This window comes from Oryx dammah, unplaced genomic scaffold (assembly GCF_014754425.2).
Source record: "Oryx dammah isolate SB20612 unplaced genomic scaffold, SCBI_Odam_1.1 HiC_scaffold_1, whole genome shotgun sequence".
Taxonomy (NCBI): Eukaryota; Metazoa; Chordata; class Mammalia; order Artiodactyla; family Bovidae; genus Oryx; species Oryx dammah.
Genome location: NW_024070185.1, coordinates 61995395 through 62021969, shown reverse-complemented (window position 1 = coordinate 62021969; position 26575 = coordinate 61995395). Strand labels below are relative to the sequence as shown.

Below are 26575 nucleotides of genomic sequence, written 5' to 3'. Positions count from 1 at the left end.
TTCCCTCTCTAGGGAACTTCCCTAATCCTCCCAGTTGAAAGCTACCCTTCCTATCTGACTGACCCTCTTACTGGACCACTTGTTCTAAGTTAGTAAGCATCACTCCCACATGTCTTCTCTTCCTTACATTTCTGGTGAGCATCCAAGGGCTGGCTTGTCTCTCTCCCAATCCCCTCCCTCTTGCCCAGCCAAGGAGGGCCTGGCATATCCCAGGAGCTTGGAAGATATCAAAAAAGTTCTATAAACTTGAAAAAGCAGGAAAACAAAGTCATCCGAGGTTACTGTTCGTTATTTGACAATATATGCAAAACCTAAGGACGCCGAGGTGGTACAAATCACTTTATAATGTATTGAAGGTGTGCCATAGGGCACGGATTAAGACCTTGTGGTTGGGGAAAATGTCAAACCAGAAATTAATTTTCCTGATATTCCTTTGTAAATCTTGCACTACAAAAATTACTGACAACACACTCGTGTACTGAACCACTGCACACAGACTGCAGAGTATTTCACTCCTCCTCCAAATCCTTTTAAGATCTGTAAGAGCAAATTTCCATCTTTCTGCAAAAAAAGAAAAAAAAAGCTGAGCTGACCTCAGGCAGTGCCTACCCACTCCCCAGCCAAACTTTTCACATGTCATTCCTCCTTAGCACGCCTGTCTCGGTAACAAACCGTACTCTGTTCACCTGTCAGTCAACCGCTACGTTTCAGCCTTAGCACAAAGCTCATTTTTTCCTTCAGACCTTCCTGTCAGTGAGGGTCAGAGACCATCAGTGCTGCAAAAGACTTTCAGAAGCCATTTGGTCACACCCCCTCGATTTTATAGACTGGGAGGTAATCCAGAGGGCAACATAAGGTCACACAGGAAACCAGTAGCAGAGCCAGAACTACAATTCAGATCTCCTGGGACTCTTCTCCGTTCTATGACCCTCCTTTCCTTAATTCATCTATTATTTGAACCTAACATGATTTTTTACTGCCTTTTGGGGGTTCCACAGCACTCAATTTCAAACATCATTTTCAGAAGTCTACCTCATTTACTCCCAGAGTCATCAAGAATGAGGATTAGGTTTAAATGCTCACAGATCCTACACACTTGTGTATTTCTCTACAACCACCAATAAAAAAAACACCAAAGAAACCAGTTCTTTAGTGTGTTTTAACATAGGCTTACAAAGTCTTAATTTACAAATGTAAGCATACAACTAGGCTTTATCAAAGAGGAATGTGTTTATTTCACTTAAATTCTTAAAAATATTTTTTTGCCAGTTGTCACAATGTCCTAATGTAAAAAAAATGTCTTTGAAAAGAAAAGCATGAAAAAACAGACCCAAAATGTTAAGATTTTATTTACAAAGCTTCTTTGTTGTACAGAAAGTAAAAATGCTGTTACAATCTTGGTGTAACTGGCAGCCACGGACAGTTGACTCACCAATCACAGCTATCCACGCTACAGCAAGTCTTACACAAAAACCTAACAATGCTTACAATTTTGTTGGGGTGAAGTCCCCAAGCTTGGTGGTGGATTTCCAAGAGGGACTAAATGGAGGAAGGTGGAATGTCACAGGAACTATTCTTTGGCTCTTTGGGTGGGTGGGTGTCCTGGGGTTTGTATCACAGCTACCCTTTTATTTTTCTTAAAAAAAAAAAAAAAAAAGCTACCAAATCCATGTCAGCAGTCCAACCAATACTGAACAGTTCTTTTTTTTTGCAGGTTATTGGGGTCTTATTAATCATCTTCTCCTTCATCATCTGTTTCTCTCTTCCTCTTTTCACCTTTCCCGCTTTCTTCCTCTTCTGTACAAGAACAAAAATTCACTTTGAGACAATTGGAAAGGCATATATAGTTTGCCTAATTGTTGCAAATGGAAGCAACAACAATGAATTTAATGGTTAGGAGATGAGCTCCTTAAGCCTATTTTCTCACTAGTAAAATGGGGACAATGGCATTGACTCCATAGGGTTATTCTGAGGATTAAGTGAACCAGTGCAAAGTACTTAGCCTAGAATATGGCAAGCCTCAAACTGTAGTTCATATTAACTTAAGAGATTTCTTACACTTTAGGTATTTGAGACACAGAGACTTTCGTATCGTTCTTTTTAACTAGTAAACTCATGATTATTTTTATGAAGTTAACTAAATCAGCACTAAACTGTGTTTAAAAAATCTCCCTAAAGGCAGAGACCAGGCCCGGATCACTGCTGTATCCAAAGTAAATTTAGTTCTGAGATGAGCACAGAGCAAAGATGTTGCTGGAAAGTATAAACTCAAGCGCAGCAAACAATCCAGCGCTCTGAAACTTACACAAGTGTTAAAATCTACTTTTTAATAAACAAGGGTTTCTTTGGTTTTAATTGTGGTGGGGAAAGGAAAACTGGAATGATGCTATTTATCTATCCTGCAAAGATTACATTCCAATTAAAAAAATTTTTTTCTTTAATGAATAAATTCTGAACATAGGAATCTCATGCCTAACAGTAACACAAATGATGGGGTCTAAAAACACAACATGCAGGGAGGGAGGCCAGGGCCTCCTTCCCTCACAGGCATTACTAACTGCTGTAGAGCAGGGGATGAGCCACACACACACCAACAGGCCTTTTATCCATGCCTCTGAAGACCACCAGGGCCAAAGGTATTTTATTTTCTTCTCCATGATTTCAAATTCTGTATTAATGAATACTTCCCTTGATCTTTAACTGAGGGGGACCAAAGTGCATGCCTTAACCCACCTTCATCTTCATCTTCGTCCTCATCCTCATCTTCATCATCTTCATCAACTTCTCCATCATGTCCAAATTCTTCTTCCTAAAGAATGGTAAACAGCATACCATTATTAGATGAATTCTCCCCAGCTGAGAAATACAAAGAAAAATAAGAATTGTCAATAAACTTAACAGTTCATTCAAGGAAAAAACTGTAATGTTACTTTTATCTATTTAAGATACTGAGAGCTGCTGGTTTTTCTTTAAAAAATTTCTTAAAAACCTGCTTTTCAAAAGCATTTTATTTGCCAGATGTTTTTCATTAGTATACAACTTACAATGGATAACTCTAGAATTAATTTTAAAACCTTCAACTTCAAAGCAGGTTTGGACAGAGCTTCCTTTTCTCCAGTTGCGGCACACCGGGTTTCTCACTGAGTGGCTTCTCTTGTGGGGCACGAGCTCCAGAGCTTGTGGGGCACGAGCTCCAGAGCTTGTGGGCTTCAGTAGTTATGGTGCAGAGGCTTAGTTGCTCCCAGGCATGTGGGATCTTCCCAGACCAGGAACTGAACCCATGTTCTCTGCATTGGCAGGTGGATTCTTAACCACTGGACCATCAGGAGTCCCTGGACAAATATTTCTATATCCACCCCCCACCTTTTTTAAATAAAATGCTTCTTTCAGAAACTTAATTTCATTAGCCACCTGCAAGACTATACAAATGCTCAGTCTTATATTTGTACTATAAAAGAACTTTTTTTTTTTGATGACATCTAATTTTCTTGGCTTGTTTTTACAAATCCCCATTAGGATCAAAGTCACTCCTTTCTCCTATCCTTCTATGGTTAGGATAGCTATGGCTTCTTCTTCAGCTCCTCAGAGATTCTGTTATTACTACATATCCCATAAATTAGACCCCTTTCCCTGCTCCTTCAGAGTATGACCACATTTTTATTCAACTTTGCATCCTTAACTGTTTATCACAGAAGGTACATAATGTACTTATTTCATTAAGCTGGATATACAAGAAGTTTAGACTTGGTAAAGATACCTTTCATTTCAATACAACAAAAGGAAGGACATCTCATCAGTTCTCCATGTTCCCAGCTTTCTCACCCTAATGAATGAATACTCAACTTGTTACTGCCTCCCCAAAGTTAAAGGGTCAAAACTTACTCTGCAGAGCCAAGCACTGTCTAGTTTAGCACTCAGTAAGTATTCCATTTAGTACGAATATTTACTAAAAGGGGGACAAAAGCTAAATTAGTCAGACCACTATTAGTCTATTTACAAGTATACTAATTTCTTCAGAAGACTTTTCTTTTTTAAACAATCCACACTTTAATTACGAGAGGGAAGCAGGGCAGCCAAGAGGTGCACTGACCTCCCCACTGACTTCATCTTCATCCTCCTCCCCTTCTACATCTTCGTCTTCATCATCATCCTCTTCATCATCAAACTCTTCTTCCTCACCATCTTCATCCTCCTCCTTATCCTCATCTTCTCCTTCTGAAAACAGTCCAAAAGGAACACATCAAACACCCTGTGTGTCTCACAAGGTATACCTACTGAGGTGGCAGAGACCTTTGGGTTGGTCCATGGACAAATGCTGGGCCACACCAGTATCAGCGAAAACCATGAACCACAGTCACCTCCTTCTTCAAAAGCTGCTGAGGCTCAGTTCTTCTGACCTGAGATCCATAAAATCCAGAGGCCAGGAGTCCTATTACATTATAATACTTACTGATCAAATGATACAGTGTCTAGAATTTGCTTCAAAATAAGGAAGGGGAGAAGTGGGTAGGAGTGCATGTGTATAAAATAAGACCAGGCATGAAGCAATCACAGCTGAAACTCAGTAATGGGAACATAATAGTTTTACTGTTATTTCTACCTTTGTCTATGTCTCGAATTCTCCATAGTACGAAGTCACAAAAACCCCAACCAACCAAAAAACCCCCACCAACCTCCTTCTCTGGTGTTAACCCATTCCACCACAAACCAGCTGTGCAAATCAGGAACCTGGACAACACCCGTAACAACTCCACGATGGGGACAGTGGTGGTGGCCAGGCACCCGTGTCCTGTATCTTTACTGCATTTGGTGCAGGCCCCTAGTCAAGCAGTTCTTACCTCTCCAGGTCCTGGAGCTCACTGTGCTTTCTCCTGCCTCTTCCCTTTCCTTCCTGTATGACTAACACTGGCTCAGCCTTCAAGTCTCAGTTAAACATCACTTCCTCAGGCCAGATCCGCAATCTCAGCTCATATGCTCTCACACAAGTACCTGGGTCCTTCTCCGTTACCACACACTTTGCTCACTTATGATTATTTATTATGATTGCTTAACATTTCTGGAGAAGGCAATGGCACCCTACTCCAGTACTCTTGCCTGGAAAATCCCATGGACAGAGGAGCCTGGTAGGCTGCAGTCCATGGGGTCGCATAGAGTCGGGACACGACTGAGCGACTTCACTTTCATGCATTGGAGAAGGAAATGGCAACCCACTCCAGGGTTCTTGCCTGGAGAATCCCAGGGATGGGGGAGCCTGGTGGGCTGCCGTCTATGGGGTCGCACAGTCGGACACGACTGAAGCGACTTAGCAGCAGCAGCAGCACTTAACATTTCTCTTAATAGACAGTAAGCTCCAAGGGGACAGGAACCATGTTTGTTTTTTCTTAAAACTATTTCCTACAGCCTGGCATGCAGGAAACTCTCAAATACTCACCTGACTGATCCTGCTCTTAAGAACTGCCTTTCACTCTTCAGGTTTCTGCATACAAGTGGCTGCTCTACCCATTTATGGTGAACTTAAATAGATAACCAGACTGATTTGTAAGAGAAACAGAGAACCAGCAGTGAAGAGACTAAGTGAAATGAACATTTGGAACAAGATGAAGCATCCTATTCAGTGTCCTATTCACTTTACCGTCTAACACCCCATGTCTTTTTGCCTTGTCTCAAATCTGCTGCAAAACAAAACTGTAAAATGTTTCCTGAGTACGATGCCACTGACTGTAACCAAGGTTCCTGATGGTGTTCTTCATTTTTCTTGATTATTTCTGCCTTCTAAACTTCTATTTTTAAAGAGAGATCAAAAATAATACTTCAAATATAGTAATATTGAGAATTCCAGCAACATGAGGAATTCTAGGGAAGTAAATTTTCTTCATGCTGACTGATGTGATAACTAATAGCTCTGCTTCCTCTAAGCCTCTCAGGTGAAAAACCTTTATCCTAAGAGTGACTCTTACTAAATAAGTCACTGTGTAAGGAAAGCACAAGCTAAGCAGGAGGATTAGTTTGGGTACAAAATATATTAAGATCCTTAAAGGTAACAGGATGAAAAACCTTGATCAAATGTCAAAAGTAAAAAGTACATTCTAATTCCATGTTATAGCCAGAGGTTATCTCCTTTATTAAAGAGAAAATGGAATTCAACATACAGTGCTTTCAAATCATTACCTTTTAAAACTCCAGCTATATATCAAAAGTAGGAAAGATATTTATATTTGAATATAAAAATCATGTATCAAGTACCCACTAAGTGCAAGGGCCTGTGAATAAAGAGATAAGAAGATAATCATAGCAAAGTCAGAACAGACAAGAATAGCAGAGTAACAAGTGCTATGAGAAAGGTAAGCGAGGGAATGCTCGGGCATACACAGGAACTCGTGTCACAAAATGCTTCCCGGAAGTGCTGACAAAGGTGAGATGGTAAAGATAAATAGGCAGTAGTCAAGAAAGGGGAACTGCTAGGAGAAAGGCAAGAGGCTTGAGGCAATGGTCCTTCTAGTAAACCATAAACCACTTCAATCGGTTGGAGCACGGTTTATGATCTCTAGGCTCCAAATTCAAAACTAATTAGCTAACAAACCATTGTCTATTTTGAATCATTTGAAGACTTCAAAGTCCTGGTAGTTTAGTCACCAAGTCATGTCCGACTCTTGCAATACCATGGCTCCTGTCAATGGGATACTCCAGGCAAGAATACTGGAGTGGGTTGCCATTTCCTTCTCCAGTGGATCTTCCCGACCCAGGGATTGAACCTGGATCTCCTGCATTGCAGGCAGATTCAACGTCCTAAGAACCCCAAATTTAACAGAAGGCCTACGTGCATGGATTATTTTTCTTGATAGCAAGAGCGTTCAGTGCCCTGACCCACCTTCATCATCCTCTTCTTCGTCCACACCATCCACCTCGGCATCTGAATCTGGGGCTTCACGATCCTCTCGGTCATAGCCATCCAGATAGGTCAGCTGGGGCAGGAGCTTGAAGACACTCTCTCGGTAGTCATTCAGGTTAGTAACCTCACAGTTAAACAGATCCAGGCTCTTCAGACATTCCAACTTTTTCTGAAGGAAAGGATCAAGAAACATACCTCCTAAACCAAAGGAACATAAGTAACAAAAACCATCTCCTAAAGAGGTAAAATTCTAGGCTCTGAATTCAATAAGCTACTACCTACTCAGCCTTGTACACAGGAAAACATCTTAAGTCCATTGCAACCTTTATGACTGGTCACTAGATTTTTAACTAGTCTTCCCTTCTACCTCTATCCTCTCAGAAAACTGTTTCCTTTTGGCACTATGAATTAATAATCTTAGGAAATATGAATTTTAAATATTAAAGGTGGATCTTTTTACAGTATGAGGCAAATCAGAGACTTGAGTAATCAAATGGCCAATAAGACCATGCTGGTTATCAAGTCATCAGTGCTTTTGGGGTAGCAGGAAAACAGGAGAAACATTTTTTTCAGTCATACCAATTCAGTCAGCATCAAGGTCCTTGACACTTCTACTTGGGGACACAGACGCAAAACACTCGAGAACAGAACAAAGTAAAGCACAAAGTGTGGGGATCTAAGTATTTTCTGGGAAGATAGGAGTTAATGCAAGCTGGGGGAAAACAAGGGGAACTCAAGAGTTGAAACTTCGAAAGTAGAGAAACTTTACACTCTTTTCTTTTTTTTTTAGTTTTGGGGGCAAAGACTGATACTATTACCAGACCTTCCTGATACAAAATTCTTCTGATTTTACCATACCTTAAAGTTTTGTTGCAATACTTCATTTGTTTGAAACCTGTTTCATTATCTAAAATAGTTAAGATCTAAAAACTTGGCCCAGGAAGTTTTCTGAGCAGCCAGACTGATAGGAAAATATCTGTGTATTCTACTCAGATCATTTGTTATTACCTCAGTATATAGTATTTCAATACCAGGTCTATTAAGTTTTGATTAAGGGTGAATTAAGAGATCGGGAGGGCAGAGGTAGTATCATGGGCAAGTAAGCAGATAGCAACAGAAAGTGACAACAGACCCTCACAGGGAGGAAATGAGGGAGCAAACTGAGAGTAAACACAAAATGGGAACAACTATGTGGCTTGGTGCCTTTTAAAATAGGGAGTAGGGGTGGGGAACACACATATATAGATTCATAAACTTTTTAATGGTTCTGAGTCAACACAAAAAGGTTGGCATTCTCTAAATATTACTAAGAGGATCTCTTTATGAAGTAAATTGCAAAAAATAAATGCTACTGAAAGGCTGATGCTTTATTGGGAAATCTACCTCAACGTTCACAAGCACCTGGGAAGACACAGAAATCAAACAAAACTCTTGTCTTCAGGACTTGAAGTATCTGTGTAATTGCTGGGAGTTACAAAATGACTTAAAAATCTTTGCTCTAAAGCCGACCTTGGCAAATGACAGTTGGCTGACCCACTCTGGCCTGCCTCTTGTGTTTGTAAACTAAGTCTTACTTACACAGCCATGCTCACTTGTTTATGTATTACATATGGCTTCTTGTGTCTACAATGGCAAAGTGGAGAAGTTGTGACACTATATGGCCTACAAAGCCTAGACGACCTACTACCTGGTCCTGTAGAGGCAAGGGTTGCTGACCCCTGCACTCACAAACTTTCATATTGCTTATCAAAAAGGTTCCCACACTGGCTTTATTCTCACTGAACAGCCCTTGGGAACATAGAGCCAGGCAGGGAACACAGAACAGGGTTACAGCAACAGGAAAATGTATTCCTCAAAACACCAATGTGCAGTTATCCAAGAGTTTGTGGATCCAATAATGTGCTTATTAAGTTAGTACCTCAAGTCTTAAGAAAGTTGTCCCCAGTCCTAATTGTAGGGAGAATGACTTTTATGTCATGTAGCTTTCAGAATAGGCTCCCTACTGGACAGCCTGACCCCCAGAAGTCCAGGTATGACTTCTTGCCAAAGAGGAAAAAAATGCTGAAATACCACACCAGGTAACTGGGGAAACTTTTCTCTTCACAAATATGTTAACACTATACCCCTTAAGATAGAACCATGAGTAAACCTGGTAGCTTTCCCACAGAGGCTCAGTATAAAAATCTTCGCTCAAAGGAACAAGCCATTTATTGGTCAACATTATTTCCTAGGAATGGACGTGCAAAAATACATACAACTCCTGATCATGCTCAACAGTGTTCCAAGCCCGTTTTCTAACTCCTTTGACTAGCCTAGTACACAGGGCCTCCAAGGTTTTCCAGTTTCTGAAACTCTGAGTCGATAAGACTTTTTGCTACTTCTTCAGAACGGAACCATTATGAATAACTTGGACGTGTCGAACAGTATGCTAGAAATGAAGTGAAAGCAAATAAACAACAAAACCCCAAATAACTGGAGTACTCTAGAACTTTAAAGCTCTAAAATTGTGCTTTAAGACCCCAAATACACTACACACAGATTACTCAGGATCCCAATGTAATATGTAAATACTGCTTTAAAAAAAAAAATCACAACTCTACCACTTCAGAAATTTGGCCTAAAACTAATAGGCTAGCCATAATAAACAGTAAACATTTTATTAACAATAATTTTGCTTGCCTTCTTAGAATTTAGAAGGGCTTTGGGGGATGGTTTGGATGGCCCAGGTCTCTTAAAAAAGGTGTCCAAGGAAGTTTGAATTGATGCCTTCTTTGTCTCTCGATTAATGTCCCTGTAGTAAGCAGAGGCATTTACAATCATTGCATTGACTGTAAGAACTGGGCTCAACGTAGACGGTGTTCAAAATGCATGTGGTTGATGAGGATGAGATGGTGTTTTCCCCACTGAAGAATACTTTCAGAAGTTAAAATGGACCCGACACTTCCCCCCTTCACCTCCTCCTACAGTTTTATTTGTAACTTCAGGAGGCCCACCTAGCACCCCCAGGAACTGGAACAGCAAGTTCAGGAAAACAGCAGGAGCTCTGCCTTCCCCAGACAGTCCTGGGTGTGCGGCGCCATGGCTTTGTCACTGGCAGGCCAAGTATGTGACTCTGGACAAGGGATTCAGCCTCTCCTAAGCCTCAGCTTCCTCATGTGTAAAATAAGGGCCATGTTATTTCTATCCGTTTTGTAGAAATGTTGAAGATTATTAATGGATAACATACATAAAGCATCCACTACCATGTATGGCACACAGTAGATCCTCCAAAAATGGTAAATATTATATAATGATTATTTCTCATATTTCACTGTTTCAGGGGATTAAGACTTTCACTGCCAAAGGGTCCTACTATATAAATCACTTATCAGGTCAGGAACACTCATGCAAACGATTCCTACACAATGTTTGCTTCTGCTCTGCCTCTGAATGCTAGGACACTGATAAAAGCTTCTGATGAAACATCAAAGAAGACTAAGGTTGCCATGAGAAGTAGGCAATGGCCAGTGATCTAGCATGGAACAGTATGGCCTGGTACTCTGTTCTAGGGAAAAGGGGTTCCTATGCTTACAGTTACTGTGAATTGACAGGGCTGTCATTAAACACACAACAAAGGTTTAGTATAGCCCATGGGACCAAAGGGAGACCATCAGGGCTTAATTTAATACTGGAAATTCCAGTTTAGATCTTTTGGGGTATGGAGTAAATTTATAGGTTAAAAAGAGAAGAACAGGTTCCAAGGGCAGTGGAAAGAATGGCCTTGGACTTGAATTCCTGCTCACCATTTATTCTAAAGCTGCTGTGTAATTAAACGCAGTCTCCTCATTTCTAAAATGACATTCTCTCTTCTCTGCATTACATGAGGATACAAAGGGCAAATGTTAACATCTCTGAATAAGGAAAACTGCAATAAAAGTCTGCTTATACACAAGAAATGGGAATTGACTCGGAGGAAAACAACAGTGAAAAAGGAAGAAGCCCAGGTGTCTGAGTGTACCTAATAGAAAAAAAGGGGCAAAAAATGGAGTAAAGGTGAGCAACAAGCTCCCAACATTTATGAGAAATGAGCTAAATGCGGTCCACTTAACGAAACATAAAAACAAAGGGTCTTGGTAAACAGTGATTAAATTTACACTGGAATACAGCGTCGATTACTGATTAGGAGAGAAAAAAACTCTATTAGTTCCATCAGGAAATCTTCATTAAAGGAAGTCATAATTTAACTCTTATCTTCCCTTGAAATATCAATATTTTATGCAAATGATAAGAAGTTCAAATATTTTATTTGAATATTGTGATGTCAGAAAAGATAAGAGACAGCAGAAGGATGCCTTTTCCTCTTGAGTTCTGCTCTGCTGGATCCTGAAAGACAGCTCCTATCTCTTGACTAGCCCCTTTCCCAATTAATGTCCACAAGTTAACTCCAATGGAAATACTGACTTTATGTAAAACAGAAAAAAAGAGAGCTGCCACAGGCTTCTTTGGGCAATATGAAACAAGTCTGAGTTTCATCAGCCTCATTAAAATTGAATTCTACGTCTGTGAATACAATGTTGTGTTTAGGGGAAAAAGTTAACAATCTTGAAATCATAGGAATTTCCAGGTGGCATCAAAAGAAGAGTCTGTGGGGCCATCCCCCCACCCGCCATTAACTGGGAAGAAAACAGAACTAGTGAGAAAGGAAGGAGCCCAAGTATGTGAGTGTACCTATAACGGGGAAAAAAAGGGGGAGGCAAAATTCCTGGAGCAAAGGAGAGCAACAGGCCCCCCAGCGTTGCTTCGTAAGCTCTTTTCTGGTCACTATAACTTCCACTTAACTTGGCCCCCATCAGCACAGCTTCACGAAGTACATTCCCTTATTCTCAGAACTCCTAAGTGAGGTAAGTAAGGCAGGGATCACTATCCTTCCTGCTTCATAAGGGAGGAAACTGAGGCCCAGAGAGAAGAAGCAACTTGCCCAAGGTCACACAACAAAGTCTATAACCCAACTGGCACTTAAATGTAACTTTCCATAATTTATCCCAGCATGTAACAGGAGGAGAATTTGGGGGTTCCCATGCAGAGTGAGCCAGCTGGAGCTCAAAATTGTGAATCAGAAGACCTAAAACTCACTGGAGCTGCCTTTGGCCTGTTCCAGCAGATCAGATGCCCAACCCAATACAGACAGCCTTTTCTATAAAAGTATAGAATAGCCCGGCCAGTCTGGGCAAAAATTTTTAAGATAAGTGTTTAAGGCTATAGTCAATATATGACATTTAAAAAGAACAAAAAAGAAAAGAATTCCCCTTTGAAGTTAGCGGCCACAATTAACAGGGAGGGAGGAAGTCACAGGAACACATGTTAACTAAAGGTTCTGATCTTTTACTCTGGACTCCTTCTATAAAAAGTATTATTAAAAAACCACCACCTTCTCAATTATTATTTCCAGTTATTTCCCTCACAATAAAGAAATATGAAAATGAAAATGACCAATAAGTCCTGGTTTCCAAATTTTCAATTACTTACCAAAGGTTCCAGGGTGCTGATATCTTTCAGTTTATTTCCACTTAAGTTTAGATGTGTAAGATTTGGAAGTTTTTCTGCTAACATATCCAGACCTCCACAGATTCTATTGTCACTGAGCTCAAGCTGTTAAGAGAAAACCCACACAGCACACAAACACACAGAGAAACAGGTATCATTAAAGTGTTAGAAATAACAAAGACAGTTCTCAAACACTTACCAAGATCAAATGACCTCTTTTTTATTAGGGCATGTATGTTCATTTTGTTTGATTAAACCCAAATTACAGATCCTAGGAACACTTCAGGGAAGGAGAGACATGTAAGGATGAGAGAGTTGCATTCTCTTAATCAGCTGCCAATTTTAACAGTTTGGCCCCTAACATCAATGAATACATTTTCTAACCTAAGAAGTGGGTCAAAACAAATTAGAATTCTTTGAGAAGTTGCCATACGCTATATGTGCCAGGAAAGGTAAATGCATTCTAAGCAGCTATTCTGTGTGTCAAGCAAAACTTGTGATGCCCACTTGAAACCTCATCTGTTTCTATACAGTACTGACTTGCCATGGGGTTCTACATCTGGAAGCCACCACGGAATGCTGCCCTGAAGGCTACAGGAATGGTACAAGCCTTTAAAGAAGTTCCATGACTTCAAGAAAGGGAATGGGGCAATAGCTTCAGGGCTGGGGAAACCAGTTCCCCAGAGGACACTTCTTAAGAAATCTATCACTAGCCTTTACAAGAATTCTAATTTCTTTGCTGCAGGTCAAGTTGAGTGGTAAGTGGTATGCCAACAAAGGAATGAGCCTTCACCAAGGAATATTACAGTGAAAGAAATTGGAGCCTGGAAAAGTAAAGACCGTTGAGAGCATCTAATTCAAACTCTTTATTTCGCAGATGAGAGAACTAAGGCCAGACAGCTGGTTTCAATTCTACTTTAACTGCCAACAACAATGGTAACTGTATCTAATCCTTACATAGTACTTAAGTGTTAAGTATCCAAGTACTTACAGCATTGCTCAAAGAACTAGAAATCCATGAACTCATTTGATCTCACAATCACCCTATGGGTAAGTAGAATTATTACCCCCATTTACAGATGAGGAAAATGAACTAAGAATAGACTATGCAACATGCCCAAGATTACACAGCTGTTATAGTGGTGAGCCTATGCTTTGCAGCCGGGAGCCTAGCTTCAGTGTGCTCCTCCCTACGCTAGGTACCTAGAATAGAATGAAAACTTCTGTAATTTAGTCTGGCATGCAATGAAATGAAGTATATGATGCAGAGCAAAACTCTTAAAATTTTAAATATTCACTGAAAGCAAGAGTTTTAAAGACAAGATGTCTGTTTAGCTATTTTTAAGCATTTCAGAAGAGAAAAATACAATATTTCAATACATTTTTTTTCCCCTTCTGATGGGCAGTCCAGTAAAATACCTAAAATTTCTCTTGGGTGGTTAGAATATCGACATATATAATATTCACAACTTTTCAACATGAGTATCTTAGGGAGGAGAGATAACAAGGCAATCTGCCAAAACATTTAGTGGCATATTTGTTTTGAAATGAAATCAATGTGTAATTTAGGAAACTCATGACATTTCTTTCAGAACCTGCTTCTTGTGGCTTTCTGAATTAAGTATGATAGTACAGAGACCACAGTAATTCAGGACAATGTACCAGGGTGCTAGAAAAGCAGAAGAGAACACAGAACACCTAGTAGGGGCCTGCTAGTATCACGTTTATGGAGATACAGGGTAAAATGCCATCAGTTAGTTTCCAATGTCATGACAATCTACATAAACAAAAATGGATTACACTTGAAACTCTAAAGCAGATACCTATCAGAAAAAAGAAAAGAAATTTACAAATTTAAATATAACAGAATTCTTTTTAACAGCAGAGTTGCCCTGAAACTCATGAGGACTGCCTAAGCATTTAAAACACATAGCACTTCTGGATTTTAATTCACATATTTAACCAAAAAACAAGTCCCTCTCAAGATTCAAGCAAGCATATAGGAACAGCCTACCTATCCGTCGCCTAAATTTCATTTCAGTTTTCTATGTGTATCTTTCTCAGATGAAGCTTCAACTTAAACTCCCTAATAAAGACATTAGGTAAACAGTGGAGAATTCTGCAACACTGCCAAGACCACACACATTTTCATATGTAATGGAAAAGGTAGTGGGTTAGCAAATAAGAGATATGGTTCTAGTTTGGGCTCTAGTACTAAACCACTTCTGTGGGTGGCTTTAGACAAATTACTGTACCTGTCTGGGTCTACTGCTGGGTCTGTGCCTATAAACAAGGCTAGAAGATCTTAAGTTTCTTTCAGTTCTGGCAGAGGCTTTGTGACAGGTTAACGTGCAAAGACACACACACAAAACATTTTTCTTGAGAATTTTTTTTTTCTTGGTGCGTGGCAGGGATGGGTGTGTGTGTCTATTTGTGGGGGGGTGGGGGGGTGGGCAGTATTAGACAGGATAGTGATTGGTTTATAATTAGACCAATAAAGCCCTAACAATGGACCATTAACTAGGCAAGGGAAATACAGCAGTTTTGTTTAAATGGATTCTCAGTCAGTCACAACACATTTTAAACTCCCTAGTCATTAAGAATTACATAATGGATTTGAAATATCATAGGCTACAAATCTGAAAGGTCTTTACTTAAATCTTCCCTTAATCAACATTAAACGTGAAAAGCAGGAGGAACCCATGGTTCCTAAACCAGAGCATACTAAGAACAAAATGTAGTTACATTATAGCAACAAATCCATAACAATTATTGAATACTAAATTATTCATCATAACTATTTATTGAGCATCCAACATGTATTATTTCCAAACATCATAGCAATTCTGCAAGATCAGGTGGTATCACCAGCTTACGGGTGAGGAAACTGAGTCTTAGAAGATTCACCACCAGGGAAATGATAGAGCTGGATGGAATGTTGAGTTCCAGATCTGCCCAGTTACAAAGGCCATGTGCTCTCTGCTACACTAAATGCTTCCTTACAGATAGAATTGTTTATTTTTCCCTTCCCCAGAATGGTTCTCTTCTATTGTTAAAAGAAAAAGCACTTACCTTTTTCAATTTAGGTAGTTTGGGAAGATTTGAAACTGAAATCAAGCCTACATTTATTAAACTGAGGAACTCTAAGTTCACAAATTCAGCTGTTAAGCCCTCAATTTTCCCATCATTTGATTTGCAATTGTCCAAGACAAGTTCTCGAACCTGTGGGTGACAAAGCAGGGAAGAAAAGCTTTAAAAAACATACAGAAAACAAAGAACAATGCAAAACCTCCAACCATAAATACCCAACAAATCACTCACATATAGGGGCAGCCTCTACTTAGACCCAGATCATAGTTATAAATAAACGAAAAAAATGATTAAGCTTTTAATAACAATAATCTAATAGATATCAAGGGTGAAATGTCACACCATGGTTACAAATAAAGATTTTAACTCTCCTTTCCAGACAGAAACTACAGCTAAGATGTTAAGTGAAGAAACAATACCCGCACCCCCCCATCCCTTGGTCCTTTTCCCAAGTCTGTTCCAAGAGGCGCTTTAACTGCAAGTACAGGAGAGGATACCCACCCCTCTTCTTGGCCCATCCCACCCATAAACTCCTTTAGGCCACAAGGCCCAGGAGACTGACACAAGAAGACCAAAACTTCACTTTTCCAGCAAGGTCACTAAGCAAGGTCACTAAGAGATTGTGGCTACAGGTTTCTGGACTAACACTTCTACCTCTGGTCTTATTAATCCTTACTAAGATTATCTTGACACTAAGAAAAGACCAAGATGCAAGAACTCTTTAATTCGAAACCAAGATCATTTTGTTTTATATGTAAAAAAGATATTTCTAAGGAAGAGAACAGTTAGCTATTAGATTCCTTTTTCAGGCCACAAAATCTCCTCCTTTAGAGGTCCTGAAATTCAGAATTCAAACCCATCCAAGAGTATCACAGGTGAAAATTCTGAATACTGATTATTTAATAAAGTCTACTGTGTAAATATCTACCATGCTAATCTCTATTGCCATTCTTGCTCTGTGGTTGACTCTGACACTTCCCAGTTTTAAACAGGTTTTGATAAATTTACACGGATGCAAATAAGTTTTAACTGCCAAAGGCATTCTTGCAGTGAATCTAACACATTTAATGGCATTAATGAGTAATCAAACATGTATGAGATGCTGATAGCTCTAAAATGAAAATAGGAGTTAGTATCTTTATCCTCCCATACAAAATTCAAAGATACTACTCTAGTAATTGCTAACATTTATGGAGAATTAACTCATTATTCTTTTTACCACCATACCCCGCTCCCCCCAATTAAAGAGAAGGAAACAGATTTAAGAGAGTCAGGGATACCCACAACGCCACAACTTCTCACTTGCTATTACTCTACTTCCTCTTCAGAAGCCTTGCTCTCAAGATGCACACAGGCCCATTACATCTTTTTGTTTCTTTCTTCCCTTCCTTGCACTTTTCTGTTTATGGATAGTCTTCCCCTCTTCTGATAAAAATTAGCCTATATGAAAACTTAAGGTAAACTGAGGAAAGCTGGGCACCAGAGACAGATGCTTAGGGTCAATTTCTAGCCCTGCCATTTACAACCTCTGTGACCTTAGGCAAGTCACTTCACCTATCTGTGCCTCAGTTTCCTCAAGGTGAAGTAGAACTGTTGTAGAAAGTAGTGCTTTAGACACAGTGAAAGCTGAGAAAATAACCTCTGGGAAAAGGTGTAGGAGAATGACAAGGACCTTTGTGACTTACTTTATTCCTGCCTGTACTAAATCTTCTACAAACATGTATCTCTTTTGCATTAAAAAAAAGGAAAACCAACAAATCATTAAAAAAATAATAATAAAGTCAACTGTAACTACCCACCAACCTAAGCAGTATATTGCAATATAACTAAATGTTTCCATTTGATTTGGGGGTTTTCTATGACTATTATCTGACAAAGAATCCAAAAATGTTATACAGAATGACACCAATATGCCAAAAGCCAAATAAGGAGCAATTTAGATGGCCATTTTGCCTCCCAGCTCATGGGTGAAATCACCTCTTGGATGTTTTTCTCAACTGGTAAAATTCCACTTTAATTAGAGTCAAAGAGAACAAGTCTGCTGAAGCAAACAGCAGAATAGGAATCAAGAAAGAGAAACTGGTAGGGAAAAAAAGATGTTAAAGTGGTCCAAATCTGCAAACTGAATTGTTGGGTCTGAAAGAAGATGGAGAGGAATTAAGGTTCTGGTTTAAAGAAATGGGAACTATGCAACTGGATGGAAATAAGAAGGAACAGCTTTGGGCACAGAGAGGGGAGCAGGTATGTAATGAATACTACAAAGGATATCAAGTTTAAGGTTCTCATGAAAAGTCCAGGTCAAAGTATCCCCAAGGAGTTGGACAAGAGAATTTGGAGTTCAAGGTTTAAGTTCTGTATTTGGAAGTAATCAGAGCAGAGAGTAGTGGAAGGATGGAATTACTACGAAGAGAACCAAGGATGGAATCCTGGGGATCCTGCAAAGGAAACTTGAGAAGAATTAGTAGTGGTAGTACCCAAAGGTGAAGCATTAGTTCCAAACAGGTAGAAAGGCTTATGAAATTAGGCCTAAGAAGTTACTGGGGCAAGGGGGAGGATTTAAAAAACTAGATAATTTGTCCATCAAGGAGAGACATCTCCAGGAGACACTGGGGGATGAATACATAAAATGTTTTCATTTATGTAACCTGTCACACATTCACTTTCTTATATTCTTCTCAGGGAGTAAAAGTGACTGTCCTGAGAACTTTCCCATAATCTTATCTAACGCTTTTACAATGAGATTATTGATCTATTAAAAAAAAATTAAGGTTAAAAAGAGTCAGTGCTAGATTTTAAATTTCATCAAGCATCACGATGGCAGGGTCATGCCTATTTTAGTTACCACCATATTCTGGGAGTTGGTGATGGACAGGGAGGCCTGGCGTGCTACAGTTCATGGAATTGCAAAGAGTTGGACACAACTGAACAACTGAACTGGATATTCCAAATGAGAAAGAGCATTTACAACAGTCAAACACAGAAAAACTGGCATAGGAGCTTGTGTCAGGATTGTAGGGGACTGAGGAAATGATGAAACAGGAAACCTGGATATAGAAACTACTTTCGATAGGCATAATCACATGCAAAGCATGTTGCTATTTGTCACTTAATATTTTGGGTTTTTTTTCAGTCTGTATATTTTAAATACAGTAACATGGAACAGTATTACTTAATTAACAACTATACTTTTTAATGGCTAAAGAAATTAAAAGGTATGATGTAAAATAAATTACCATACTCCCTACTGAACATGTTTCCCAACTTTCCCTATTATAAACAGTGCCATGCTATCTTTTTATGAATTTCTTTTGTAATAAGAATTATCTCCTCACAATCTATTGCTAGGTGAAAAAACAAATATCAGAATCTTTTGAGTTACAAGTTATCTTAAAATGACAATCAACCTCTCTCAAGATTTTTCTGTTACATTCTTGATATATGGAAATTCTAGGTATATGCATACAGTTACCTTTTTCTTGAGCATATTGGTTTTACCCTGAGGAATAAAAAAACAAATACCCCAAAAGAAATACTGACAAGAAAGCAGACAAGTCATAAAAAGGTAATCAGTAAACAAACTCATTTGTTTAAAACAAGTCATAAAAGAGACGTATTAAAAATGAGATGTCATTCCACTCTCTCGAGGATGGAGAAGAGATAGGATTAAGAAAAGGAGCTGGTAAGTTTACAAGTGGGGAGTGAAAAGAAGTCAGGGAATACATACCTGAGACCTTTAATTTTCTCCATGAGTAGGAGGAAACAATTTATTGGGGTGAGTACAGGGAAGGGCTGTATGGCTCAGCAGTTAAGTCATGTCTCTGAACTTTTCCAGCAAGGCTAAGGATGTAGTTAAAAAAATGTGTTAACCCCAGAACAAAGTCCAGAGTCACAGCAAGATGAGCCACAAAAAAGCACACAGCAGAGTGGAAATTACTGCAGAAAGCAGAGACCAAAGGAGGGTTCACTTAGGGCTGTGCCCAAGAATGACAGACCTGGAAAGCCTGCCATAAGCACCCTTCTAGCCAGCCTAAAGTTCTAAATAGGACTTTGGGGAAAAGGTGTCTGTTCTCAGGCATTATGTCAGCAGCATATGAGATTAGGCCTTCCCTCTCCCTGAAGTCCTTCCTGAGTGTGACAGGATCCAGAATACCTTACACGGGAGGGTGTACAGGATGGGGGACATATGTCTTCACTGCCTCCTGATATAGACTGAGAATAAATGGGAGGTTCGAATCAAGGATAAACAGCCCTAATTTTCCTCATGTCACAAACCCTCCCAGGAGGGAATGTTGGCAGGCACTTGTACATCTGTGTGTGCCACTTACCACTATTTGATCCAAGGCACAGTTACTTGGTCTTCTGCTTGAAGATACATGACAACTTTGGGGGCCAAATTCACTCTTCCTCATCCCTTATTTTCCAACTAAATTAGTTCTTTTACCTCAAACACGAATTTAAGGTAAACACTTAAGAATTAAAAACAAAAATCCAGACTATTTCCTATGCAACTTGTTAGTTTTCTATAGCTATCAGCAAAGCTGATACTCTAGTTTTCCCATGAAAAATTTGAAATACATGGTAGCCAAATTACAGAGACTGGGGCTAGGAGCCACAGAGGAGATCAAGGAATTTTCCTTTCATCCTCTCCACTTAGTCTCATTTCCTATTTCCCTGGCTGGTGGTGGTTTAGTTGATAAGTTGTGTCTGACTCTTGGGAGCCCATGGACTGTAACCCACCAGGCTCCTCTGTCCATGGGATTTCCCAAGCAAGAATACTGGAGTGGGTTGCCGATTCCTTCTCCAGGGGATCTTCCTGACCAAGGGATCAAACCCGCGTCTCCTGCACTGCAGGCAGGTTCTTCACTAAACAAGCTACTAGCTACTCTTGGAGTGACCTTCCCCAATTATCAGTTACAATAGTTATTAAGAGGGGGAAAGACAATCTGGAGAATTAAAGATCATTAAGTTGTCAATTATTTAGTGAGTGAAATAATCCAAACACATGGAAAGTAACTCTTGCCACTGTGGACAATTCCCATCCTTCTGAGTTAAACAACCTTCAGACCTTCCACCCTGCTACTATTTTAAAAAGAATGTCTGCAAAATGACAATAGAACATTAGTAGTACTGAAATATGTTTGAGTGGCAAAGCTGCCTATATGAAGGAAGGAAACACTCATCCTACTACTGGGTAGGTAAAAAAGAGAATTATTCTAAAAAGCAATTTGGCAGAGATTCACATTACAAAATGTTTGTTAAAATACTAATTAAAACAGCAAAAAACTTTCTAATCGCTTAATGAGGATGGTTAAATTATGATCTATGCAGACATTAACAATGGAAGATAAATGTTTACTATACTTTAACAAGATATTATATTCACTAATAGCAAGATCCAAGTTCGGAAAAAACTTTTCCTGTGGACTGTACCAGAATATCTTGGTGGTAGAATGGGTGTGTGTGAGATTCCTGTTTTTTTTTTTTTTTTAACCTATATCTATTTTTTTTTAGCTTATTTGTATCTAGTTTTTCATTCAATGAAGCTGTAAACTAAAGAATACAAGAAATATATAGTCTATATAATACAAGAAAAAGAATCCAACTGGCTGCTATGCAGCAAATCTGAATAAACCCTTGAGTTTAAAATCACAACACACACAATAAATGCCAAAAGTTGGGGGAAAGGTTTTTCCCATGTTATAGATTTTTTTTTTTTTTTTTTCTTTAAAAGGCCACTGCCATGCAGCATGCAGGATCTTAGTTCCCTGACCAGGGTTCAAACCCATGCTCCCTGCATTGGAAGCATGGAGTATTAACCACTGGACCATCAGGGAAGTCCCCTCACATTATGTATTGAAGGTGAAGGTGAAGTTGCTCAGTCGTGTCCGACTGCAACCCCGTGGACTGTAGCCTACCAGGCTCCTCCGTCCATGGGATTCTCCAGGCAAGAGTACTGGAGTGGATTGCCATTTCCTTCTCCAATTAAAAAATATTTTTTTCAGTATCTTGGGACTAAGGAAAAAGTATGCTTATTTGTGGAATATGAAATGTCTCAGTTTAGCATACAGGCCACCAGTGTTCCCACCAGGCACACAAGACTGTAAACCACGGTAATTGCATGACTTTCTAACTCTGAACAGACTGGAACATCAACGACAGATGTCCCTAGATTCATTGTTAATGAGGTGCATGTCTGGCATAATAGGAAAATGATAGCCTCACACAAAGACATTTTTCCTCCAATTCTGAAATATATCTAAATTCCAGATCTAGATACAGACTGTATCAATATCTCACTACTGCATGTGTGTCTTTCCACTTCTGATAGTACCATCAATTTCTGTGGTGTACCTGGTATGTTCTAGTGCTATACAATTTGCTCTCAATGAAACAACTGATGACACCAATATTTTATATAAAATAATTCTTACCCTTTGCCTGTATTTTAAAATAGTGATCACTATTATTTTTGAAGATTACTTTATAATGCCATTTTAAGCCATTTTTCCACTATGAGAACAAACTTCTGATATAAAGAGGTGTTTTGGACTCAGATAAAACTCAATTATGTACTTCTTTATGAGTCACTCCCTTAGGTAAACAGCACACCTGTTAGTAACAGGTGAAATGGAACCTATTCTCTTGGTCTGTCTTATGTATTTTAAAGAACACAAGACAGTAAAGTGTTACCAGGGTCTTCTTCAAACTTCCAAATAAAAAAATTAGAACAAAGAAGCGGTACTCATAGAGAAAAAAAAAGCTCATCTGATCTTCAAACAAAAACACTGCAAATCAAACTCCACTTACCCTCCTCAGTCTTTTATCTCACTCGATGACATCAAGGCCAACCAAGGAATATACTGTTGTGCATTTAAGAGCCTCTTGTCCTAAACCAACAGGTTTACAAGAGACAGGATTCTTCCTCTTTTCCCAGATGAAAAGAGTCTACAGGATCCCAGAGGTCAAGCCTACTCTAACAGCTGGCTCCACAAGACATGGAGCCACGTGACTAGCTGACTTAGAATCATTTTGTAACTTCTCACTTACCTTAAGGGTGATGCTTTTGTGCAAAAAACATTTTTAAATTGATGTTTTAAAAAATCTAAGGCTTCTCAGTCTCCCTTAAGTCCCTAGGGGAGCCATTCTTACCCCACAATCCTGGTTGGCCCCCATGACACTCTCCAAGGCCCCTAACTTGCACAATGCAACGGGCCCCACCGGGTTCTGAGGCTTCAGGAGGGAAAAGGCTGCTCTCTGCCTTGTTCACACTGCTTTTCCAGGCCCTGCCATACTGTTGGTACACAAGTATTTATTTAATAAAACCAGTGGATTACAGTAGGAGAGTGAAGTCCAATAAAGTAGCCAATGGTCACTTGTGGCTTGAGTACCTGATATATGTGAACAGTGCAACTAACAAATTAACCTTTTAAGTTAAATAGCCACACCACTTTAGACTGTTTTTGGCAAAAGGGCAAGGCTTAAGTTGATTTCTTGAGAAATTAACACGTGCACATGTATATGTATTTTAAAAAGCAGTAATTATTTCAAATTAAAAAAAATCCATATACAACCAGCCCAATTGTGTTTCCCAGAAGGAACAACGGTGCTCTTAGCTGAGTATTTTAACAGTGCTTTATGCACATTCGAAGAATTCAATTTTTTTTTTTTTCACATTTTAAGGCACTGTGAAGATTCTTGTGTATTATCTTTTGGAAATTTGGCTAAATCAAATACCTCCATATTCTACTGACTTGGAACTACGCAGTAATAATTCAAACGTCTTAAATTAACAACGCCTCAAAATGAGATCACAACTCTGCAAGTTTTACGGTGTGAAGAAGCTTAACAGTTCAGGATACTAGCACGTGGCCGAAACAAAATGTCTGACTGATGGACGGAAGGGACGACCGTGGTCAAACCTCAACCTTAAAACTCGGAGGACCGAGTCGAGACGCTCACCCCTCGAGGTCCTCTAGGGTCGAGTGGGGAGGCCACGAGGTGCCACAACCCCGCACTTCATTTATGGGGACCTCGGATTCAAAACCTCGTGCGCACAAGGGAAGGTCGGGTTGACAAATTTCCACAAGTGGGCAACTTGTTACCCACAACTCTCCGGTTGCACGAAGCGAGCCCATCGTCAGCCCGGGCGGAGATGGAAGGACTTCCCTTGAGCTGCCCTAGGGACAGAGGACGCCACTCACCCGAAAAGGGGGTTTGGCAGACGTGCGGCCCCCGGCGAAGGCCGCAGGAAGCTGCTCTAGTTCGCGAGGAGGGCCCGGGGAAGAGAAGAAAGACGGTTCTTAAAAGGCCCACCCGGCGTGGCAGGCGAGTGCTGGCCTCGGTCGACGGCCTGTAGCACGTGCGGGGGCAGAGGCCTCCCGGCCCGCGAGCCCAGCCGAAACCCGTCAGTACCCCTAAGACTCCCGACTCGGGCGGAGGCGGCCGCCTGGCGTTGCCCTTTTAAGAAGGGGGGAGGGGACGGCAGTGCGCCCAAGAGATGAGTCGGCGGCGGCCGGAGCGCGCAGCTCCAGCCAGAACGAGCCGAGCCCTGGCGAGGCGGGCGCCAAACAAGCCGCAAGCTCGGCCCGGCGAGCGGCGGCCCACAGCCACCGCCGGGACAGACGAGCGGGGCCTGGCAGGCCGAGCCAGCATGTTGGCTCACGCGGCGGAGGGAGACGAGTGCTAGCCAACATGGCGCTGTGTCGGCTCGTGGCGCGCCCGGGCTGACGCGAGGAGCCGCCGCCCGCCCACACCGAGGGGCCAGCCTCCCGGGCAGGGGCCCCCGGACTCCGCCGCCGCGGCGCGGGGGGAGGGAGAAGCCGTCTACGCCACAACGGCCGGCTCGGCCGAGCGACGCCCGCCTTGGGAGGCTGGGACTGCGGAAGGCCGGGGGGCGAAAGGGGAGCGAGAGAAATGGGGGAGAAAGTTTTATTTTTAGGCTTGAAAAATGGCGGGAACCGCGTCCTTTTTTCAAACTTAGCCCGGGGAGGGGCGGCGGTTGCGCCACCTACGCCGCCCGGACTCGCCCCTCCCCCGCTCCGCGCGCGCCCAGCCGCACCCGCTCAAGCCCCCTGGCGCCCGAGGGGGCTTCCCGTCCCCCTTAGAGGCGAGGAGCCCCCTACTCGCCCTTCGGCCCCTGCCCGAGTCCGGCCGGCGCCAACCGCGAGGCCTGGCCTGAGGAGACCCTCCCTCCCCACCCCACCCCGAGCCCCTTTCCCCCGCCGGCCTGGGGCGCGCGGAGCCCAACCTGGCCCGCAGCGGGCCCGGCTCCGGCTGGCCGCGCGGCTCCTCGGCAGGCCCGACCTCCGCCCGGCCGCGCATCCCGGGAGGCTGCAAACATGGCTCCCAGCGTTACACAATCCCCTCCTCCCTCCCTCGCTGCCGGCCACACGCACACGCGCTCCTCAGGGAAAGGACCCCGGCGGGCGAGGAGCTCAAAGTTTGCTTTCCCCTACCCCACTGTCTTCCCCGGACGGCCGCGGGCACCCGCGGGCGCCAAAGAGTTAATCCCCGCGCGCTCGCTCCCCCCTCATCGCCCGCCCGCCTTCCCCGTCCGAGCCCGCGAGCTGCGCTCTTCCCCGCGCCGGGGCCGGCAACCCCGCGGTCCGGGCCCCGCAGGTGGCCACCATTACATGCAAGTCATCGGGGGGAGAGGGCGCCCGAAGGGGGTCTGCTTACAGCTGCCGGGGTCCGGTTCCTCAGCTCCAGGTGGATCCTCCTCTTCATGTCCATGTTTCTCTCTCTTCCCCCCTCTTCAAACTTAACTTTCCGCGGCGGGGGCGGAGGGGGGAGAGGCGTCCCAGCCTGCGCAGCGAGGGCCGTCGGAAGGGGTCTGCTCGAGGCACAGGCCGACGGCGCGGTCCTGGGTGGCGGGCGGCGTGCGGGCAGGCGAGCGGAGCCCCCGGAGCCAAGTTACTCGCGGGAGCGGAGAGAAACCATGGAGGGAAAAGGGGGCTGGAGCGCAGCTCTGGTCTCACTACCGCCGCCCCCGGCCGCGGCCCCGCACTGCGCTTAAACCGGCGACGCGGCGCGGGTGGCTGCTCGGCTCGACTCGGCCCCGCGCGGCGCCGCTCGGCTCGGCAGCCGCTGTGCACCAAGGACGGGGCGGGGAAGAGGCGCGGCGGGAGGGGCGGAGGCTGGGGGTGGGAGAGGGAGAAAGGCGCAGCCCCGGGGACTGGAGCGACTTACTCCCGCCCTCCGATCGTACGTGGGGTGGCTGATGTAAGACCCGCCTGGGGGCTTCACCGCCTGCCGCCGAGTTAAGACCGTGGGGGTCCCTCCTCCACGCGTCCGGAGGCGGGTCTCCACCCGCTCGGTTGGACGTTTGCTGGGAGGGCTGGGGGCAGTAAATTACTGCCCGGCTTTGGGGGTCCCTAAGACCAAGTTCTTCCTCGAAGACTCGACCAGGCCAGCCCGACACCCGCGAAGGCGGGAAAGGTGTAGAGAGCGTGGGACAAGGGCTTTCAGGTTCACCTTCCGCGCCTCCGCACCGTGTGCGGCCAGCAGCCCGAGCCCCACGTCTCTTTGGGTGGGTGGGTCTGAAAGTGCTGCGAAGACCCCAGTCGGCGGCAGGAGCGCTGCGGTCTGGTGCTGTACCGCGTGGCACCGGGCGGAGTCAACCTTCGCGGCTGGCGGGGACCGGGTAGCCCGGGCCGCTTGCCCAAGCCACAGAGGAGCTGAGAGTCCCCAAGTCCTGGAGGATCTCCCTGGGTTTTCTAACATTTAAATATAGGCTTCTCTTTCTCTCCGGAGTGCGTGCGCGCGCGCCTGCTCTCTCTCTCTCTCCCTCCCTCCCCCACACGCTCCTCCACTGTCTTCTCTTCAAGTCTTTGGGTTGGCATGCCCTCACGCTTTGAGGATGGACTCTCCTGCTATCTTCTAAATAAAATAGAGCTGTAACACTGATTTGCCTAAGAGCTATAACACAGTTTGTCCAAGACCCAAGAGCTGTGACGCGTTGAGGGCTTTGATGTCTGTCGCTCCAAATCTTTGTTGTGAGGAGACAAAGAACCAGGGAACATACACTCTAGTGACATCTATGGTGCCGTGACTCGGATATAACCTGGGTGAAAC

At 42.7% G+C, this 26575-nt stretch overlaps 1 protein-coding gene across 1 annotated transcript; it reads right to left on the bottom strand.

Moving 5' to 3' along the window:
• Positions 1-1322: 1322 nt before the first annotated feature.
• ANP32B (acidic nuclear phosphoprotein 32 family member B) lies at positions 1323-26231 on the bottom strand. The gene is made up of 7 exons (XM_040238729.1): positions 25181-26231; positions 15485-15634; positions 12395-12517; positions 6869-7058; positions 4091-4215; positions 2734-2809; positions 1323-1797 (listed from the first exon to the last, which is right to left on the bottom strand). Exons 1-7 carry the CDS (start codon positions 25232-25234, stop codon positions 1730-1732), a joined length of 786 nt encoding a protein of 261 aa, XP_040094663.1. The 5' UTR covers positions 25235-26231; the 3' UTR covers positions 1323-1729.
• Positions 26232-26575: the final 344 nt, after the last annotated feature.

Excerpts from the sequence above, each read along its gene's own strand:
- ANP32B (XM_040238729.1), bottom strand. The coding sequence starts at position 25,234 with ATGGACATGAAGAGGAGGATCCACCTGGAGCTGAGGAACCGGACCCCG. Across the intron at positions 7,059-12,394 it reads TCAGCACCCTGGAACCTTTG|AAAAAGTTGGAATGTCTGAA; the intron begins GTAAGTAATTGA and ends CCTTTCCTTCAG. Across the intron at positions 2,810-4,090 it reads AAGATGAAGTCAGTGGGGAG|GAAGAAGAATTTGGACATGA; the intron begins GTCAGTGCACCT and ends ACCATTCTTTAG.